We start from the raw sequence: 22968 nt of genomic DNA, 5'->3' as shown, positions 1-22968 counted from the left end.
AAGTTTTGGCATACTACCGCTGAATAAAAGAAGAAACGAAAAACAGAGATTGGCATACTGTCGCTGAAAAGTCACTTCTGGCTTGCAGGCGGCTTTTCCTGGTCCTCTTCCTCACCGTCTGAGGGAATCTCTTGTGCTTCACCAGGACCAGGTAGCTCAGGTGCGGGGGGCTCATTGTTGGCGTTAACCCAGATGTCGAAGGACTCAGGCTCTGGATCACCCTTCTCTCTCAAGTACACCACGTCCTCGGCGTACCTGTGAGCCAGTGCCCAGATGCTGTAATCCGCGTCTGGGTACAAGGCAGCCCAGGCGATCTTCATTCGGGCATCATTGCCAGCGTCACTTTCAGCAACTAGACGGTTTTGCTCCGCCTCCAGGGTTGCTGCAAAGTTCTTATGAGCCTGAGCGGCCTCCTTCTCTAGCTTCTCAACCTTGGTCTTCAGGTTGGTGTTCTCTTCAGAAACACCCTGAAGTGTGCCAAGGTCCGTCTGGGCCTTCTTGAGCGCCTCATCAGCCTTTTTGGCGCTCTCATCTGCCTTTTTCCGGGCCTCCTCCGCCTTCTTCTGGGCCGACTCAGCATCGCTCGCCCGCTGTTTGGCCGTCTCCAGATCCGCCTCCAGCTGCTGGATTCTAGACGCCTATGTCGTAATGATTGCTTTAGTTTCAAGTTCATTTACGATAGTCGAGTGTAAAGCAATATTGTCAGCGTCTATGGCGGACTTCTTGGCCCTTTTTACCTCTTCCCGTTTGCGGGAATAAGGACGTTTGAGCCCGTCCACCCGCAGCATAGCCTGCAAAAAAGCAAGCGGTGTGAGTATTGCAGGCGGGATAAAACACTTGGTAAAAATAAAATTGAATTGACAAGTTTCTTACCTCAGAAGGGATAGAATGCGTTCCAAATTGAACGTCTCTATCCCAGGGATGTTATCTTTATCCCTCTTCCGGACGGCGTCAAGCATGGCCTTGGCATGCTTCTGGACGTCTGGCCAGCGGGGAGATTGATCTGCACCACAATCAATACGTGATGAGTGCGAAACTAAGGCAGCACCTATTTGTTGCCGACCGTCTGAAGATGACGTCTGTTGAGAGTGGGATTTCACCCGCAAAGGCCACCCCAGCTCAAGCGGGGATTCAAAAGGGTTCTTACCTTCAGAGTCGGCCAAGCGGGAACCGCTTGCAGGCGTGGTGAACCCCCCGGCTGCTGATAAAGGGTTGACGAGATCAAGGCACAAGCTGCCGCCTATCTTCTCGTTTCGCCCCGCTATCCGCATCTGCTGATGCCCGGCTGAGGCGCCAGGAGTTGACGCGGAGGTGGATTTTTTGATTTTGTTGAGAACGGAGGGGGTCTCCTCCCTAGCCCGTTTGAGTTGTTTCTCAAACGTCTTTCCAACCTCTCCTCCCTGCAAAAATAACCAAGTTAAAGTTAGCATCCGGGAAAAATAATTGTTAAGATCAATTTACGAAAGGGTCAGGCGTTTATTACCTTGGCTTTGACCTCAGCCGCAGCTTTCTCCGCAAGCTCCTTGCGGATGACTGCAGAGGACCGCTTGGGAGTCTTCTCTGTCTGCAACATTTTTAATGCTTCTTCTGCAAAAAGAGAAATTGATCAATATCATAAATCAATTCCGATAGAAAGATACTACAAACGAATATAAACTCAGGCGCATACGTTTGGTAAACATGTGTCCTAGCCCGCAGGCGGCTAGAAAATACTAGTCCCTGAACCAGGCGCTCTTGGGGATCCAGTTATTGGGGACTTTTATTGTTTCCCCGGTTGACAAGGTCGCGTCTGCCTTAATGATCTTGTCAAAATCTTCCTCTGGGATCCGGGGAAGAGCACACTTCCGGGCCATCAAGTCGGGCTTCTTATTGTACAGACGGAACACAGTCTGGTTGGAGCTGACATCAGGTAGAACCTGTGTTTCCAGCCGTCGAATTTTGAGACCTTGTCCAAGGTCATCATGCATTGGGGATGCGTGGTTAGAGTATACCACGCCCTCCAGCCGCCTGGGCTTCTGCTAAGATAATGCATACTAGCAAAAGCCTCTTAGCCGGGGTTAAGCCCCTGGAACTCGCAGGCGGCAACATACCCCAGAATGTTTGTCCAAGAGTTGGGGGTAAGTTGCCAGACTCCGAGGCCGTAGCCTCTCAAAATTGCCTTCACCGCCTGGTGAAGGGGGAAGCGAAGACCAGCCTTGAACGCCGCCTCATAAAAGCCGAAATAGTTGTTGGCGTTCTCTTGATCGTCCTCCCAGGCGACGGTGCCATTCTCAGGCGGCACCCGGATCCTATACCCGTCTCCTAGCGGGTGCATTTGAGTAAAATTCTTTAAGTTTTCCTCCATTTGGATCCGGTCCTTGGAGGAGACGTGGATGTTGAAGGGATCGTCCTTCTCGTTCCATTTTTTCCTTTCTTCCTCCTCGCTATCCTGAAGCGGGGGTAAATCGTCACTGCTCTCAGAGGTAGAGGCGGAGCTGTCGCTCTCCGTCTCCTCCTCATTTTGGGTCAAGGGGGAAAAGACGGCCTCATCGCCGCCTTGGTCACATTCTTCCAAAAAGGAATCAGCGGGAGTTGAGGGGGCGCGCGGAGGGGATCTCTCCAGAGCCGTCTGGTCTCCCTGACCAGACGTTTCTCCCTCAGGAGTTTGGCTGCCTGAGCCTTCGCTTCTGTAATTTGGATCAGTCGCCGTCTGCATTGTCCGAGCCATTGTATCCTGCACAGACACATAACTGGTCGGAATCCAAGGCAAAGGGTGGTCCCAACACCCCGAGACGGCACTCCCAGTCCTAGACTCAGCCGTCCCTGGTGACCAGCTGGACTCTAACCTAGGTTGTGCCGTGTGTGTTGGTGATGCATCCATTTATTGCAAGAAATATGTACAAACGGTGAAAAAAGAAAAAGAGCTGAGAGAGGCAGAGACGGTACCTTTTGATGTAATATCTGGAACTAGGCGGGTCCGGCTGGGTCGATGGAAAACGAGCTTTCTTGCTTGCGCCTGACTCAAACGGATGACTTTTGCTCTCTCAAAGTTTTCTCTCTAGAGAATTTTTGTAAACGTACAAAATTATGAGGGTAAAACGGCTATATATATAGAGGGTAAATACGGGGGCATTTCCGTAATTTACTCGGAAGGTGAACGGTTACTCCTTTATGGTAAAATTACCACCAACCGGAGCGTGGCACGTGTCACAGATGCCACGTGGCGTGCCACGTCACATCTGTGAGGGGCAAATGTTTAGGGTAATTTTACCCCGCCATGTGATCCAATCAGAGGATGACACGTGTCAGCCTTAGGATGGCCCAAAGTGGACCAATCCCTGCTTGACACGTGTCACTCCAGAAATTAAGGGAAAAAGGCGGCCTTCAGGCCCAAATCCCGAGAAAGTCGCAAAACGGCGCGACCCACCAATGATTAGGGTTCAGTGACCTAATCAGGGGCACAAATCCCAAAGACCCTATAAATAGGGAGATGTCCCTCTTTTTGAGGGCACGTTTTACCATTTATTACACTTGCATTCTCTCACATCAGAGAAACACATGAGCTTGGAATCCGAGCAGGTACCCACCTAAATTTCCGTCCTCTTTATTCCTTTTCAAGTTACTAACTTGACCGTCGGAGGCGGAGCTCCAACCACCCGGAGTCTCCGTTATTTTGCAGGTACAGCTCAACCGGATCAGACTTCGTGTTGTAACTCTCCCGAGGGACAAAAACACCCAAAACAGTCATTATCTTTTTATAATTAATAAAATTCAGTTAGGTTATGTCATATTTTTATTTGGGTCAATACCTTTATCACAAACAGTGTTTAAAATTCGATCTTCGATTTTTTGGATCAAAAAAAGTTGTGAAAAAAATGTGATACGGTTTCTTCTCAGATTTTCATGACGAACATATATTACCGAAAAACTTAAAATTTTTGATTTCTTATACCTTAAATCGCTATTTTTGAATCCGATGCTTGATTTTGTACAATTAAAATCTATAATTCAAAGATTAAGAATCCACCCACAGGATGATAGAAACTGATTATGTGTACCATAAAATTACGCAATGGCTGTATAAATCAAGCCTATTTTTCGATCTCAATTGATGCGCGATTGAAATTAAGGTACATGGAACATTAAAGCGTGATTGATTTCATTAATTGATGAAAAATTTGGATGAACTAGGAAGAACATTGATGAACATCGAAGAACGACGAAGAACAAATTTTCTATTTTTAATTTTTTTTTTTAATCTTAATTTTAGATTTTATTAAAATTAGATTTAGATAAAATAATTTTGAAATTAAATTAAGAATTTCAGAAATTCATTAATTGAAATTTGAAAAATAAGAAAATGAATTAAATAAGCAAAATACCTTAATTACCCTTAAATAAGGTTTGACCAAGCTAAAAAAATAAATCTAAAATCAACCAATCACATTTAAGTATAGTGATGGTCATTTTAAGAGTGACCATACTAGAATTTTTATTCAAATACACGTTAGCTAAATGTCTTTAGTAATATTTTTTTCACAAATGTTAATTTAATGTCGATTTCACTAACATTTATGTGTGGCGGCAGTGGCGCAGCTGAATCTTACACGTTAGTTGATCACAACTTCCTCTGCATTGCATGTGTATGGTGCAATTTCATTTATTTATGTCATTGAATGATCACAACTGAATCTTACAAGTTACAAGTGAGTTCTCTATTTTCTCTCTCTCCAAGAAGATCGTGAGCTCTCTGTTCTTCACCATTAAGCTGTTATTGTTTTCGATTTTCTTCTGTTTTGATCTTTGATTTTTCAATTTTATGCATTTTTTTCTTCAAATTATTGCTTTTTTTGTTGCTGATTTTTCAACAATTCAAGAACTTCGAGCAAATCGATGAAGAAATTGGTAAAAATACACCTGCTAGTGAAGCCGATCAAAATGCTAGTATTTTTTTATTTTTTTGACTCATTTTAATGTATTTTTCTTGCTTGATATTGTCGATTTTCTTATTTTGTTGATTTTTGTGAAATATTTAGAGGTTTGGGATCAAATTGTGAGGAAATCACATTTTGTTGATTTTCTTATTTTGTTAATTTTGTATTTATTTTTGTTGATTTTGATATTCTATTTTGCATATATAGCTTAAATACTTTTGTGAAAAAAGGGTCACTTTTGTGAAAAAGGTCACTTTTGTGAAAAAAGGGTCACTTTTGTTAAAAAAAAAAAAAAAAAAAAAAAAAAAAAAAAAAAAAAAGGTCACTTTTGTATTAAAAAAAATAATAAAATAAAAAAATAAATAAAAAATAAAAAATAAAAAAAATAAAAAAGAAAAAAAGTCACTTTTTGCAAAATGTTCGAGGTACAATAAAATTATTGTAAACCGGGGGCATGCAAAAAATTTTGTATTTTTTTTTAGGGAATTTTGTATTATAACCCTCTATTATTGTGTTTTTCACGTTATGCTATCTCTTTTGAAAGTTACACATTGTAACCCTTAAGTATAATTGGTAACCATACAGTGACCTTGTCATATTGTTATCTTGTAGTTAACAAATTTCGTTATATTGTTTTTATTCACCGTTAGTGGGGTCCACTCTCCACTTATTATTTTTGTCATTTTTAATCAATTTGCATGTTGAAAAATGTTACATTAAAAGGTTTTGTGAGTCATTTTGGTTCTAATGGGACCAAATTGAGCCTAAATTTGACAAACAAAATAACGTAAATGACTCGTTTTGCGTATTAAGAGATGTCTCGATTTGCATGTCATTATTTTTTTAGCAGTGAAATTGTTTAGGTAAGGTATCAAGGTTTGTTTAATAGTTCCACATTAAATTCGAAATTAGCAAAAAAAAAAATAATAAATCATAATGTCTAATGTCTGATTTGGCGTGTTAGGAAATAACGCAATTGACACATAAAACGAGATTTTTTTTTTTCCCGATTTTGAGTTCAATATGATTATTAAGAACTTAAATGACCTTAAACCATACTTGAACAATTTCTGCGACTAAAAAATAATAACATGTAAATCGAGACATTTTTTAATATGTAAAACGAGGCATTTACGTTATTTTTTGCCAAATTTGAGCCCAAACTGGGTATATTAGAACTAAAATGTTCCCCCAAAACCTTTAACAGAACATTTTCCAACTTGTCAATCGATAAAAAATATTAATAAGTGGAGAGTGGGCCCCACTAACGGTGATTAAAACAACATAATGGATTCGTTAACGGCGGGATATCGACAAGGTCACTGTATGGATATTAAATATACTTAAGGGTTACAATATGTAACTTTCAAAAAGAGGGAACATAACATAAAAACCGCAAATCTAGAGGGTTGTAATGTAGAATTTTCATATTTTTTTTAAGAAGCCCATTGTATTAGTTCGGTGTATCCTTTGTGTTTAACACAATCCTATTTAGGGACACAAAACTGGACTTTATACTTGCCATAAAATTCACTTTAAAATGATTAAGCTCTCTTAACATGGGAACAAAAACATTTTACATTCCCAAAAAAAAAAAAAAAAAAAAAAGGAAACGTATCATTTTCTGGTTAAAAATTTTCCCGCCTTTTTTTTCACTTTCCTTTTTAATTTTTTGCCATAATTTAATGACATCTATATATTTTATAACCTATGATAATAGTCATTCCCATTTTGACAACATATTTAATACAATATTACTCAATTAAAATTTTTACATACATTCTACATGTACTAGGAAACTTTTAATTACAAAAATACTAACATAGATTAAAAAAAATAAGGTATTGGAATATATTGTTTTCCAAGATTATTTTAATTTTATTAATATCAATTTTAAAGAAAAATCATTTTGGTAGCATACTTTGTACGGAGCATTAATCTTACAACTATACATAACGTTTATAAGAACAAAATAATTTTGTTATAGTATACTTCGTACATACATAACATATATTGGAAAATTAAATCTAATTGTTCTAAACATTTCTGTGATTATTTTATTTTTATTTTTAAAAAAACCTACTACTCACTAAAAATATATTTAAAAATTTTATTACGGAATACTAATTATCCTAAAGTAAAATGAACTCAAATAAATTTCCATATTATGCCGATCAAAGTGTGTCAAAAATTTATAGACAAATGTATATGAGTTCGTATATGGGTACTAACCTAATTACCTAAGCTAATAATTTAATTTTCTTATACAAAACGTTATATCTTCTAAGTTTCTATTACTATATTTTTTTTTATACAATCCAATTCTATAATCTTTACATTTAATTTAAATTATTTTGTTACAAATAAATTTTTTGGATAAATTATTGTTGAATTAACACCATCACTACAAGAAAATAACCTTTTCGTAGCGATTATTTTAACCTTTAGTATCGATTGTAATTGCAACAAAAAGCTTTCCCAACGAATGGTCATTCGATACAATATCCCCCGTTGCCTTAGCCTTAAGTAGTGGTTTTCAATATCGCTGGGGTTGGCCTCAATAATCGATATGAAAAACTACATCCAATTGTGGTGATTATTGTAGCGATTACAATCGCTATAAATGTTCAACTTATTTTCTTAAAAAAAAAAAAAAAAAAAAAAAAAAAAAAAAACATGCGTATGATCTTTACAAGATTCGAACATGCAACCTCAAACTCTTATATTAAATGTTTCACCAATAAGCTATGACATATTTTATATATTCTTTTTCAAACAATATTTATATATCTAGTGTTGAAAAGGCTTTTCGTATCGATTTTTAGGATTTAGTGGCGATTGTAAATGATACGATTTCTCAAAATTATATAAATGTGTAAAAATAGTGTGGATATGTATTATTATGCTTTCCGTATCGATTTGATATGGGAAAACCATGGCGATTGTAAAAATGATACGACATCCTTAATTATTTCACAAACTTACTTGCATATTGTAGCGAATGAACAATCGCTACGAAATAATTGCTACGAAAAGTGATTTTTCTTGTAGTTCTTTTTTTTTTTTTTTTTTTTATATTGTAAAATTTACTTATGACCGTGCATGGCACGGGAATTAACCTAGTTTAATGCTATTGAAATATTGATTTCACAATTATTGTTACAAAAATTTTATTGCCATTGTATTTCAAAATTATGGCCAAAAAAATTACATGTTAAATTTACACAATTTATTTATGTTTTGTCCTCTTCATCTTAAAAATATAATAGTTTTGTTAAAAATCAATTATGATAGAGACTTAGTAAAGCTAAATTCAGTTTATAATTAGCTTAAATAAATTGGATTTCACCACCATTTAAAAAATTCTTAGATAAAATACTTGATGGGACTCATTGTGTACACATGTCAATATTGCATTAGTTTGAAAAAAAGAAAAGATTTTTTTTTAAAGAAAAAGAAAGGGTTTTTCTAAGCTATACCCCTAAGGTAGTTGAGTTTTTAAGGTGTACCCATGCTTTTTCAGGTTTCTAAGCCGTGCCCTTCAACTTCTTATCAATACTAAAATGTACTCTTATTAGTTATTTAAAAGTTAATTGAGAGTGTGACTTCGTGGCTTTAGTTTTCGTTATTCGGGTTGTTGTGATTAAGATTTCTTTCTCGTATCATTTCCTTACCTTTTATCATCTTTTTATTAAATTTATAGTTAACTATAAGTGACGTGGAAGTTCCAAGGAGGGTATCATTCATTAATGGTAGTGAGTTGAGGGACACAACTTAGAAATTTGAAAAAAGCATGGGTACATCTTAGAAACTCGACTACCTTAGGGGCATAACTTAGAAAAACCCAAAAAGAAAATAAAATCCTAAACCTAACTCAACCCCACCCTCACCCCACCACTAGCAACTCTTGCCCCCACCGCCGATAGCCCAACCTAGCTGTCGACACCCCTTGCACCACCTTGATTGTCGAAATCAGCTCAACCACCACCCCCTAAATTGATGACTTCACCCTTTCCTCCTACCCGAAAACAACCCTAACCCCTTCGAGCCACAGCGAAAACCACTTCCATTTCCCCACCCTTGAAACATCCATCGAAATCGTCCAATCGAGGGTTGTCATGGTCGATTTTGGCCATGTTGAGGGTGAAGGGTAAGGGAGGGTGGTTTTCAGGGTGGGTCAAATGGATTTAGTCTGCCGATTTTTTGGGTAGTGGCTAGAGCTTCCAGGGTTAGGCTAAGGTGGTGTGTCGTGCTGTTAGTCGGTTCGGTGGGTTTCATTGGTGATGGGGGTGTCGGTGATTGGGGTAGGATTGGGAAAGGGCTACCAAAAGTGGGGACCAGAGTTGCCGGTAGTGGGGTTGGGTTAGGGTTTATGTTTTTTTTCTTTTTCTTTTTTTAACGCCAATGCATTATTGACACTTGTACATGGTGGGTCCCTCAACCAAATTTCATCCAATCAGAATCCACTAATTGGTGGTGAAATCCAATTTTTGGATTTTTTTTTTTTTTTGTTTTTTTTTTTTGTAGAGTTATAATAAAAGTTTTAGATTTGTGGTGTAATAATCAATTTTTTGACAATTTTGTGTTGTTATAAGTAAAAAAAATCCTAAACTAAAATTCAGTTTATTATAAATAATTTCAATTCAGCAAAAATAAAGTGAAGCTCAAAGCTCAAATTTTCTTCTCCTTCTCTCTCTCCATTGGATACTTTCATATTATATCAGTATAATATGAGTTTCATCCTTCTAATATCAGTTTATTTAGGAAGATGTCTATCTTGTTAATTAATCTAGCTTAGTAACTTTTACTTATCAATATAATCTGAAACAGCAAATTCTATATTGTTAAACCATTGATACATGATTTTGCTGGTTTGTTGTACTATTATTCTATAACATACTAAAAAGAGAATTGTTGGTTTGGGCAAAAAGGGCAATTATACAGTAGTAACAAATTCAATAAAATCCTTCATGTCTTTTTTTTTTTTTTTTTTTTTTTTGAGACTTAATTTTTTAATAGCAAATAAGATTAATTAGATAATGCTAGGTGGGAAAAGCAACTGTTTTTGGTTGCTGGCTTGTTGCATGCGCTGATTTTTTTTTTAATAGAGGATATATACCACTTCCTCCATTTTTTTTACTTACCTTTTTCATTTATCACGGTTATCGATGCAGAACTTTTAAATATCAACAGCTATAATTCTCCAAATTAAAAGAAAATATTAAAAAATAAAAGTTATATTTTTATCAATTATTGGGTTGTAATAATTGATAAAAAGTAATACTAATATAATCACATTAGGAGTATTTATAATGTTTTAGGGTTAGAATAATTGATGAAAAGTAATACTAATACAATCACATAAGTATTTTCTTATGCAAATATTTATATAAGGACTTTAATACTTTCAACCAATCACATAAGGAGTATTTTTTATTCAAAAATATTCATATGAGAACTTAAATAATCCTTAGCTTATGTGATTGAACTCATGCAATAAGCTTTTTTTTTTTTAAAAAAAAAAAAAAAAAAATTATTAGAGGACTTTAATACTAGGAAACTTTGCATTAAACCACCTTTTATAACCACTTTTTTTGCAGGAAACCACCTTATAAATTTTTTTTCGCAAAAACACACCTTAATCTAAATTTTTTTTGTAAGGCCACACCTTTCCCCGGAAAATAGACTTTGACCTTGTTTTTCGGGGTTGACTCGACCACGTGATTTGCACATGACCCCCCAAAACCACTAACCCTCCCTTTTCCCCCCGACCCAGCCCCCTCCACCTTCAAGTGGTCGGAGACCACCTCCCCCATTCGTCGCCGGCGATCGCATTCTCGTCCTTAAACCCAACCCTCAAGCCCTAAACCCATTTCCAAACCCATTCCCGTACCTTTGTGAAGCGCAACATCCATGGAGGTTGACGAACGGAGGAGTTTGGGTCTAGGTCAATAAATCGAACGGCGGCGCTTTAGGTGGAAGAGGAGGAGAGAGAATTCGTGGGCGGCGATTTAGGAAAGTGGGTAGTGGTAGGTGGAACTCAAGGTTCGAGTGGTGAGAGTGAAGGATGTGATGGTGGTTATGTGGAAGAGGAGGAGAGAGAATTCGTGGGTTGGGGGAAAGGGAAGGGAGCAGGATCACCAGCACCGGGGTATGGAGGTGGTCGCCGGCGCCAGCAGCTAACAGGCTAGGGGTTGGCAGCGGGTGGGGAAAATTGGTTGGCCGGGTTTTTGGTTGGCTGTGGAAAGTAGTTGGCTGTGGAAAGTAGTTGGCCGCCTGAAAATTGGTTAGTGCGTGGTTTTAGGGTGTCACGTGCGAGGCACGTGGTCGGGTCAACCCCGGAATACAAGGTCAAAGTCTGTTTTCCGGCCGAAGGTGTGGTCTTGCAAAAAAAAAATTGGATTAAGGTGTGTTTTTGCGAAAAAAAAAATTTATAAGGTGATTTCCTGCAAAAATAGGTTATAAAAGGTGGTTTAATGCAAAATTTCCTTAATACTAATACAATTACATAAAGAGTTTTTGCCTTAAAAAAAAATTACATATGGAGTTTTTTCCATGCAAAATATTCATATAAGGAATTTAGTAACAAAAACCATGAAAAGGTACGATACATATTTTTTTATAAAAATATTGTTTTAGGTTGTAAGAATTGATTAAAAGTAATATTAATACAATCACATAAGGACCTTAAATCTCTTGATAAAGTATAATGTCATATACACTAAAATTTACCCTTTTATTCTATACTTCCTCCGTTTTTTTTTTTTTTTAAGTTACAACAGTTTGATTTTTACATTATTCATGTGTTTCATTTTAACCAGCTTTGACGATTTATAACTATACAAAAATACAGGCATGCGAAATCTTGTTAAATTCGTCTCGATTTATACCATTTTAATATCAAATATTTATAATTTTTACATATTATTAGTAATTAAAGATATTAACGATTGAAATTATGCATCGACAGATGTGAAAAGAGAAGTGTTACACCTATAAAGAAACAGAGAAAGTAAATACTTTTAACTAAGTTGTCTTCTGCATGCGTATCACAGTGGCTAAACTAGTTTTAACAAATATACTTACATATTCAATATTCTTTGTAGAATATAACGCAAAAGCTAAAGCAAGAAAACGAATAAGATCAGAGAAGATTCAACCTGTTCTTGAGCTGCTTTTGCTCCTACATCTACTAGAAGACTGCAGAAATTCAACCTTGTTTTTGTTATGCTTTCGCTCCAATATCTACAAGATAATCGATCAAGCAGATTTAACCTGTTCTTGTGTTGATTTCGCTCCTAGATTTACTAGATCCCAGTGGAGGCAAATATAAGAAACCTAACCTTTCATTTACCCTGTTTAAACCTTTCTGAAGTTTTTGAACCAAACTTCATTTTTCCTTCTTCTGTACATGGAACAGGTTGAACCTCAGACCAAACCAACCATAGCATTTTGTATCTTTATGGAGTTACACGGTAGCAACCATGATAAAGATTACTTTTCAATAGAAGAGATACATGCAAGAATCAATACAACAAATTCGGATGTGAAACAAAGCACTCACACCTCTTCTGTTGATGGCTAAATAATATCACAATTTCTACAATCCTAGCTATTAAAAGTGACACTACATTACTCATGATGTGAAACTACAAAAAATGAACTAGTTCTTTAACGAAGAAATCTGACATTAAAAGGAGGTTACTAGCTGACATTTTAATCTCATTCATAACTAGAGCTAGTAAAAAGAGATTATGAATATGCATGCTCAGAATACCGGTAGTAATACTAAAATTTCCTTATGAGATACAAGGCAGTTGAAGTCCTCAGCTTCATCTCTGTGATAATATTGACATGCTATATACTCTAGGCTGCTATCTTTAGAACAAAAAAGCATTTCACATTATGTTTTGTGACGCCAAAAATAGAGGTCCAATCATCAATATAAAACATGCAATAACCTTGTACCTAATTAGATATCACAAATCATGTAGCTCCTGTAGCAGCACCTCCACTGGCAGTTTTGCGATTCACGTAACGCATAACAGCATCTTCAACCCTAGAATAAACAACAAAAATTATCAGAACAATAATCAAGCAACCAGACCATTAGAAGAACAAAGAAACAAGCATTGCAACTTCCTTGACCACAAACATATTCTTTTCCACAACAATTAGCATACTGAAATTGTTTCACAATCAAGTCAACCCAAAGCAAAATCTAACAATAACCTGAGAGTATATAAATCTTTCTTTAAAACTGCAACTACATAGTAACCCCTCCAGCTCCTAGCACGTTTAAAGCTTAATCTGATACTCTTTGCTACTAGTACATATCTTGCCCAAAATTAGGGCAATTCACTTTTTGATTAATCAGCTGAAATCATAGCAAACAGCACATTGCTCAGACCCAAAGAGTCCAAATGAGACAAAATTTAAATACCAACAGAATTATATATATATTTTTTTTTTTCCTAGTAGTCAGCTACAAGGCTGAGAACTGATCATCAGTAGGCAATCTCCCGGCCAAAGGTGATTAATCAATAATCAAAACCTTGCCACTTAAGGGCTGCCTGTAATGACTGAACAAGGGTCCCAAACCAACTGCCTCTCTTTCATCTCTCTCTCTCTCTCTCTCTCTCTCGCCAACAGTCGTCTTTCTGTCTTCTTCTGCTTCAAAGTTTTGCTAGCAATACTCTTATCTCTCCTCTTTCTTCATAGGCCACCAAGGAGCCCTACCTAGTATTGAGCTCAAGATAGAAGAGTCATCCCTTCATCACAATGCAACCTAGTTTTGCGTGAGGATGAGCGACTGGGAGAGAGGCGACTAGAGGAAGAGAAAAGGAGACTCGAGGTAAAAACTACTCTCATTAAATCCAAACTTGAAGCATGGAGAATTCCTTAACCCTAATATCATCCCATCCCCACCTTTACTCCCGATCCCCCACCCAAAATTTGAAAGTTCCAATCACTCGATGACCATGAGGAAAAATGAGATACATTCTTTCAGTCCACCATAATTTTCTACACAATTTAAGCAATTAGGTCGCATACTAAGAGCTTATGTATGTGTAAACACTTCAGAAAACATTAGTATGCCCAATCCCAATCAACGGTCTTATAAGGCTGAATAGTCGATCCCTTTCGGTAACTCCCAGGCATTAGGAAAGCACATTGGTTGAATGGACTTCTTGGAAGGTGGATGATTCTACACTAGTAAATTCTAGTACTATGTAATTGAACAGAAGCTTTGGTAGACAAAACATACGTGAAGAAATATAAGGAAAATTTGATAAATGGTTACATTACCAATGCAATTAAACAATCATCACTAAAGAAAGTACGTACCTAGTACCCTGGGATTTAAGAAGAAAGAGAAAAGTTTAAATACATTCCCCTTCTAGTTCATACTACTCTCATCATTGACACCATTCCCAAAGCTAACCAACTCTTAGGTCATTTGATGATGCACCCTTCCATCTTCCTCTTCAAGACAAATGCTGTCACACTCCTTTGACAAAGTCTTGGTGATGTATCCCTCAAATCCCCTCTTGGACATCTTGCATATCTGTACTTAATGGGTGGCTTAGTATGGGTGTGCTAATGCTTTGTGTACTAACCTGAGAGTTGTGTATTTGAAAATTTGATTTTTCATAAGAACAAATAAATCTCTTAGTTGATTAACTCTATTGATTTACCAGGAGAAAAGACTCTAGCTATTGAACACACAAAAGCTTAACAAAATATATAAGTATTCTAAAGTCCAAGCTTTTGAAATTGAAATTAAATTTGTATTTTCTTCCCATTCTCAGAAGCTCCTAGGGCCCATGTATTTCACCATCTTCATGTTCCAGTAATCTTTAAATTAATACTCCTTGAACAAAAACTTCACTCTCATTCACAAAATTCAACCACATCCACTGTCCATATACATCTAGTGTCCCCTCATTCTACCAACAAATGACATAACAGTCTGGGTGAATAGAAATAAACACCCACAACATACGTTATCAAAGTTCAGGATAAGAGTTGATGACATGATTTCAAAACGAAATTTGATCTGGTACCCTATCAAATAAATAGAAAAGCACAACAGTAGAGAAGCAAAATTCCAAAAGCCAGGAACAAATATTTAACAGGCATGAAGAAATTAAGACAGGACTAAAAGTAAACCCGATAGCCAAATCCAACTACTGAATTCTACACCACCAGAAACAATTAGAGTTATGATCACAACTTTGCAGTCTGAGACCAAAAATAGCCTGCCTAAAAAACCACCAAGTCCAAAACTAAAATTACTTTACTTTCTGACCTAACCAACCCTATTCACAAAATCAGGAAAAGCTACACTATTATCTCATAGAGCAATTAAAATTGTCTTCTAAATGATTTGTGTAAGCTATGTTTCACAAGCCAGCATATGTCCCAAGTACAAGATCGCACGCATACCTAAACTGGTGACATTATTAGTAGTTATGACTGTGGGTGACAGTCAAAAAATGAAGGGACAGTACTATTATCAAACTAATACAAAATAATACGCAACCTAGAAATACTTCAAGCATAAGAAACTATATTATTCAATAATTATTAACCATAAGAAATATGAAAATATAGATTCACAAAATAAGAACTAGAATGCATGGAGGAAAATGGTAAGATGATAAAGCTATCTAAAGCATAGTTTGTTCCAATGTAAAATGATTTTAAAAAATATAGAATGAAAAAGAAACTCTAGCTATGTGAAGGTAATTTTTGATTCGCTGGCTAAGGGCTATCTAAGACAATGCATTGAACAACACTAAAATAGAGAATTAGCTCTAATAGTGATCTAAAAGCCTAGTAAGTAATAAATGCAAGTACCTCATACGTCTTGATTATCGCTTATTCACCTCAACTAGTAAGGTTAAAAGCTTTATGATACACACGAGATTCTAATGGATTTATCTACTGTTTGCTGGAAAAAAATTCATTGTAATTTTTCATATGTTTCTAGGAATTCTTAAAGGGAGGCCCTGCAAGTCTACAACCAAGTGTCTTCAGTATAAGCCTCAAGTATTTCACTTATAACTTTTAGGGTAGGGTGTTGAAACATTGGTATTATTTAATAGTATAATACTATAATGTAGATCTGAGTTAGGGTAAGGCAGGGTAAAAAGTGATATTTTCCTTTACAAAAATAGAAATAACGCAAAAGTATAAAGGAACATATCTAAATGAAAAGTAGGAAGATAAAAAATAAAATAAAATAAAAAACATAGGGACATGATTTAAAATCTTGGATGTGATCTTGAACGCGATAATGGCCATATAAACACTTTCGCGGGCAACGCGGGTGGAATGCAACTATGGCAGCCCAATATATCAGTAAGCTTAAATTCCTTTACAATAAGGTTGAGCAGTTGTGGGGTAGAGATTTAGTACCATGCACAGGGGATAATGAAATGCAATGATTTGTTAGTTCAACAATAAATATACCAAAATACCATGTATATCTTCACATCAAATAAATACTCATAGCTAAATTTTTTGTCACAAGGCTACACCTATAGAAAAAATATTAGGGTTGTATAAAAGATATTAAGGCTATTGATACTTTTAGATATTACTATGAAAAATATGAAAACAAAAATGTAGGGGATATGGGAAAAAAAATTTAATATAACAAGAACAAAGTAACCTTCTAGTCTATTAGTCAATGTTAAACTAACTATAAATATTCATTACCTTTATTGAAATGTATGGCAAGGTGTCCATATCATTTCAAAATTTTATTTTAATATCAAAATTTAGGTTAGAGCTCGTGTATTTGTGCAATATATGAACTTAATAATAAATTATGAAATTTGTTTCTAGCAATATTATAAATTATGTGTAATAAGTTTTCCCTTACATATATACACTCCCGACGTTCTTCTTTTTCATCTTCCTACTTACGGTTTATAATAAGTGGAAAGTAAGTCCTTTTTTTTTTTTTTTACTTTTTAGGTAGAAGAAAAATAACTGTTTAAAAACATTGCTATTATTATATTGTTTTATGTGGATCATATGGTTGGGTAAAAAGTGATAAAAAGTGGAAATTTTACTTTATAAAAAAGGAATAAAGAATATATATATATATATATATATATATATATATATATATATATATATATATATATATATATATATATACCAAAACGGAAAGTAAAAAGATAAAAATAACAGAAAAAGTATTACATTTTATTTTATTTAATTGTTAAGATTACTTACTATATACTATACGCACCACGTACTATTTTTCAAAATATGGGCAATGATTATAAACTTGGGTAGTTGTAAATTTACTCGTATATATTTACAACTTATTTATTGATATGTTATTAATGGATTCAGTATAAAAGTAGATTATGTATATAAGAAAGGCAAGATTCAATAACTCATCGAGGGCGTTTGGTTCGCAAACTGGTATGGGGTTGGAATCAGGAATGAAACCATAGTGGTATGGGTTTGGAACTTGATTCTTAATACCTTATGTTTGGTATGATTATAAAATGTAATTTTTTCTTTTATTTAATGCCTAAATGTATGGGAATGAACCAAACCCACCTCCACCCTAAGGTTTCTAAACCCCATAGCTTGGGGGTTTGAGGTATGGGTTTGAAACTCATAAAATCATAAAACAAACATAAGGTATGGGTTTAAATCATTCTAAACCCATACCTTATACCTTAATTATGTGAACCAAACACCTCCATATAGAGTTGTAGTAGTATTAAATAGAAAGAAATACTTCTGAATTTTTTATTTTTTAAATCGAAAAGAATACGGCGGGAAAACTTTGCACATTTTGACCTATGTCATAGTTAATATGTCTTTAAACTATAAAAAAAATATAAAAAAATTACCTCTAAAAATTTATACTCATATATATTACACTCCTTCCGTTTACAGACCACGCAAGCGACTACTTTTGCTTTAAAGAAGAAAGGGGTAGAGAGTAAGGGAGTGGGGTAGAACTTAAGAAAATGGATGAAAACAGAAAGTGAGTGAGAGAGTATCATCCTTAATTTAATATACGCTCTATTTTTTATTTTTTATTTTTAAAAAAAGGAAATATTCTAGCCTTCTACGATATCTAACAAAAAGAATTATAAAAAAAGTTGTAGGACAAACTTCGGTGTCTTTACACTTTGAGTATAAAGTATTAAAATTATAGCTTCATCAGTTTCCATTTTGCAATTACAACCCTTTTTTTCCACATTTATGATCATAATATATTTTTATAGTCGACGACATGTCGTGATTATATATACTTTTTAAATTTATAAATTGTTTGTAATTTTATTTTTAGTCCACTAATGTTTTATGAACTGTATTGTTTTCCTTTGCTAGAGTTTTCTCAAACCTTTATGTTTTCAACTAAATGTTTTAAACACTCTTTTAAAACTTTCTTGAATATTATTCTTGATTCTCTTTAAAAGCTCCCTTAATTCTTCATAAATGCTCTTTCGTTTACTCACCTTATTTTTCAAGATCTATTAAATAATTTGTTTGTCTTGGTTTTTTTTTTTTTTTTTTTTTTTTTTTTTTTTTTTTTTTTTATATATATATATATATCGTACGATTCCTTATGACAATTCATGTTAGCCGACACTAAATAATTTTGGGACTAAAGCTTTTTTTGTTGTTGTTGTATAAAGTAATTCTAGTGACATGATAAAGCAATAATTTTCTACATAATGAAAAGAGATTTACATAGTTTTGAATTAACATAATAAAATTTATTTTTGCTTGAATAAAATTTTATTTTATCGCATTGCTTCATCATTTTCTCGAGTTTTGGAAATTGTTTGGCGGCAGCATTTTAGGTAGCGGTTAGCATTTGGACAAGACAAAACTCAAGTAAGAAAAAAAAAATAAGTATTTGGTAAGGCAGTGTTTCATGTAATAGTTGGTGGTACATGTAACGTTTTGGTAGCTTGAATAATATGTATGGCTTTGCTTGTATTTTAATATTTCAACTGCTACTTTTGCCAAACACTATAATATCAACTGCTAAATTGATATATAACCTCTACCCACTACTAATAAAACTACTAGCTATTCCTATTTGACATCTAAAGGCTACCCGTTACCACTATTTTTGCCAAAGAGGACCCGAATATAATATATTGAAGATATAAAATACTATTTTAATTGGCTATATATCGAAGAAATATGATAGGACTGATAGCCAAATAGAAAGGAATATATAACATTGTAAAAAAATACTTTCTAAGAGGATTGCCAAATATAATTATATGGTTTTGCATTTAGTATATATTATAGTTATTGTAGATAGATACTAACTCCCTTTGTATACTGAAGGGTGATAAAACTTCACATAATCTGACACACCCCAGTTGTGTCGATCAAAGGCTGCTATCTCTTTTTACCAAACTATAACAATACTTGTTTGGGAATCAAGAACCCCTACCATATATGCAAGTAGACATGGAAAAATTGAAAATTATTGAATAAAGGGGATCAGCATGTGGAGTAATACTTTTGCTTTTCACACCATCCTAATAAGGCATTCCCAAAAAGTTATTCATAATTAATACAATTCTTCTCTTTTCCATACACCAAACTTCTTTCTCCCTCTATCACAATACTTATGCTGTCCTTAATTTTTCTCTCTTAACTCACTTCATTTTAATTTTTCTCTCTTTACTCACTTCATTTTAATTTTACTTTTATTACCATCCTTAACCTCTTAGGTTTAGAGGTACTGGATTAAATTGATTAGAACATGCTTAAAATGTGGGAGCTATAGACAAGCTTAAGTTTTAGACCTCAAATTACAGGTTACAAATAAATTTGGTGTGTTGAGAAATGAGACTTTTTAACATTCCAGATCATTAGTTAATGAATAACACATGTACAAGAACATACAATATACAGTTTAGGAATGTACTTTAAGAAGAATACTTGAGAAGATAATCAGTTATTTAGCAACCTGAAATCTAAACTCGGCATGAACATCTAGGAAAAGCCAATATACTGAAATATATAATCAAATTCATTTTTACATATCATAAAAACTTTTTAATTTTCTCTCCATATAATACTCTCTAATCTCCAATAAAACAAATAATGATGGCAATAGCAATGCATTAGAAGCAAAGTATTATATTTAGGCAACTGTTAATCCTACACAGGCTACATAATATGTTTAGCTAATCCATCTCACTTCACAATAAATAATCAAGTAATCAATGTCCAAATTGCCTTCCATATGGACAAATAAACAACAAGAAAAAATTCTCAAGTTTCACTATAAGATCAAAATCCAACTACATTTACAAGGAAAATTTATTCCCTGTCTTCATTGAATCTCCATGAGAGGTGTGTGAGATTCACAGATAATATACCTAAGCCCATTCAGTATTGGCCTAATAATAAATCTTATAATACCTTATAAATTGAGAGGGGAGTTTAATGAAAGTGCATTCTTTACCCGTTATACACTCAATCTCTAATTATATATTACAGAAAAATAATTGAGGTAACGCCAAGCATATATTATGCTATAATGGAGCCTAATATATTTAATGACCAGTAAGAGATAGTAATGTTCCTTACCAAGGTTGGTTGAAAAAGTCACTTCGATGCTCTTTCTCAGCATTCTGAACTGCGTCACCAGTAACAACCTTCAAATCTTTATCCTGAGAAGCAATTAATGTGTTAACAAACTCTGCAGGTGAATGACTAAATCCAAGGAAAAAAGCTTGTCTTTGCCGATGTTCATTGATCTTCTTTATAGCAGCAGCAATGGAATTGTCATAATCATCTATTTCTTTGCATTTCTCCATCTTTTCCAGGACTGCAGACATATCCTTCTCTAAAGGAAAAGGAACGTCAACAAGCACATCGTAACACATACTTCCGCTGGGATTGTTTCCAGAAAGCTTAATCTTATGCTCTAAATGTATGGGTTGTAGAGGAGTTAAATGTTGAGTGAGAATCTGTGAAGCCACAGCAAACTTAACCTTCTCTTCACCAAACACTTCTCGCAGAGGTGGATCGCAAATAAAGAATGCCGGATCATTCGAGTCTTGCAACTTCTTCATCTTCACATAGTGCCACAATGCAGTCATGATTCGTTCGCGAGTTTCTGCCTCAAGTCCAAGAGCTTGAGTAAGAGCAGCTGATAATTTAAACTTCTCTGGATTATAATTCATTTCAAGCCTTATAATTGCGGTAAATTCCTTATCTCCCTTCCTTTTAATCTCAAATCCTTCATGAAGCAAACGAGAACGAGAACTCTCCCATACTATTACATGGTTGTCAGGATAAAGGGTCTGATCTAAGCATATGGTTATTTTTTTGAAGAAAGATGAAAATTTTGGGTAAGGAGTGGACCTATTATCCACAGTCCCGGAGCTGGAATCACCCCCATTTTCCAATATATTCCCAATTATCTTAAGCGTCCAAGTAGGAGTTTCAGAACTCTTATTTTCACCATTTTCAAGTGGCTGATTGGCAAAAGTGTTGAACACATAGATACGAAGTATTTTCTGAATACAGGGAGGCCTTTTTAGAGTTTCCTGAATATCTGTTTTCTTTCTAGCAAGGGCAGCATCAATCTTGGCTTCCAATTCCACTAATTGGGTGTAAAGAGCACTTTCTGGCAAAAGGGCTGCCACTTTCTCCGGTAACTTATTCTCCGGAACCTTCCTTTTCTTCCTACGAGCAGCCGGAGCAAGCTCCATTGTCTTAAACGGAATACCACCACCAGTCCCAGAAGAACTTTGCTGCTTACTAGAATTTTTATTATGACTCTTCTTAGTATTCGCAGAACCAGTAGCAGCAACACCCACAGCCGAAGACACACCAGCATTAGTACTATTAGTCCCTAGGTTCACGACACGGGCATTAGACTTCCCTGGAACTTGTGCAGCTTGAGCACTCTGCGGTTGAGCCATTGCCAGAGTCTCAGACAATCAAAAATTACCCGACAACTGACAACCCACCAAGTGTTTGATTATTTTCCTGATCAACTAACTGAGATTAATCAAGCAATTCAGGCCCATCCCTGAGCCAGGGCACGAAAGGCAGCCGCCATTGGCCCAGGGAGAAAAGGTCCGTTTTCAAAGTTTCGTCCTAACATTACAAGGTTATAAACAACATCCTGCACCACAATTGCAACCCAATTTCACTCAATTATCAAACAATGCACAAAATAACACATAAATTCATCACACTCAAGAATATGAACGCAAATTGAACATAGCAAAATTCAATCAACAAAAATCGCTCGTTACAATCATTCATAAATTCCGTAATTACAACCAATAGTTTATTAATTTACCTAAGAAGAAATCTAACTGAACAATGCTGACAATTAAATTAACGATAGTGTGAAACTAAACCCTAAATTGGTAGAGAAATTGAAATTGGATGATTGAGAAAAAGAGAAAAAAAATATTACCTGAGAAGCTTCTTCAATGGAGAAGAGAAAGCTTAGAAGCCGCTTTAATGGAGAATTCAAAGTATTTCAGAGGGCGCTTCAATAGAAGAGAGAAAGAGTAAGAGGAGAGGTGAAGCGTAAAATTGAAAAACTGTAAGGGGTAAAATAATAATGAAATGAAAATAAAGGGAAAATGAAGTAGATTAATGAAACGCATATAAGCCTATTAAGGTCCGGTTTACTTCCTCGTATTTTTACTAAAACTGAATTTTTTTTTTTTCTTCTTTTTTTTTTTTTTTTTTTTTTAAAAAAGAATAAAACTAAAATAATTTTTAATCAACTTAAATTATTTTTATAGAACTCCAATTAAAAACCACCCAACAATTTCTTCTTCTTTCTCTCTCCTCCTTTCTCTCTCCAAAACCCTAGCCTCCATTGTTGAATTTTGAAGGGGCTTCCATCGATTTTAATCGGTGGAAAGCCCCAATCCTTGTTTCTTTATTGTTTTTTTAGGTTTATAATAATGCTTCCTCCTTTTGGGAGGAACTTTTCTCCCTCGAAAGAAAGGGTTTCCGATCTCCTTCAAAAGACAAGGGTTTTTCGGAGAAATTTCTTAGTTTT

General features: G+C 35.0%; 1 protein-coding gene across 2 annotated transcripts; it reads right to left on the bottom strand.

Moving 5' to 3' along the window:
- Positions 1-12407: 12407 nt before the first annotated feature.
- On the bottom strand, positions 12408-22508 carry LOC145600012 (SWI/SNF complex component SNF12 homolog). Of its 2 annotated transcripts, none has more exons than XM_081655919.1 (3): positions 22369-22508; positions 20520-22068; positions 12408-12972 (listed from the first exon to the last, which is right to left on the bottom strand). In XM_081655919.1, the coding sequence occupies exons 2-3, from the start codon at positions 21860-21862 to the stop codon at positions 12900-12902; spliced, it is 1416 nt and encodes a 471-aa protein (XP_081512045.1). In that variant the 5' UTR covers positions 21863-22068; positions 22369-22508; the 3' UTR covers positions 12408-12899. The 2 variants fall into 2 exon arrangements, with proteins under 2 accessions (XP_081512045.1, XP_081512046.1); XM_081655920.1 differs by having other exon boundaries at positions 20520-21929.
- Between the last annotated feature and the right edge of the window lie 460 nt (positions 22509-22968).

The sequence above is a fragment of the Chenopodium album genome, chromosome 2, assembly GCF_948465745.1.
Source record: "Chenopodium album chromosome 2, dcCheAlbu1.1, whole genome shotgun sequence".
NCBI lineage: Eukaryota > Viridiplantae > Streptophyta > Magnoliopsida > Caryophyllales > Amaranthaceae > Chenopodium > Chenopodium album.
Note: the sequence above shows the minus strand (reverse complement) of the source record. Positions and strands in the feature narration are given on the sequence as shown.

Excerpts from the sequence above, each read along its gene's own strand:
- LOC145600012 (XM_081655919.1), bottom strand. The coding sequence starts at position 21,862 with ATGGCTCAACCGCAGAGTGCTCAAGCTGCACAAGTTCCAGGGAAGTCT. Across the intron at positions 12,973-20,519 it reads GACTTTTTCAACCAACCTTG|GGTTGAAGATGCTGTTATGC; the intron begins GTAAGGAACATT and ends TGTTTATTCTAG.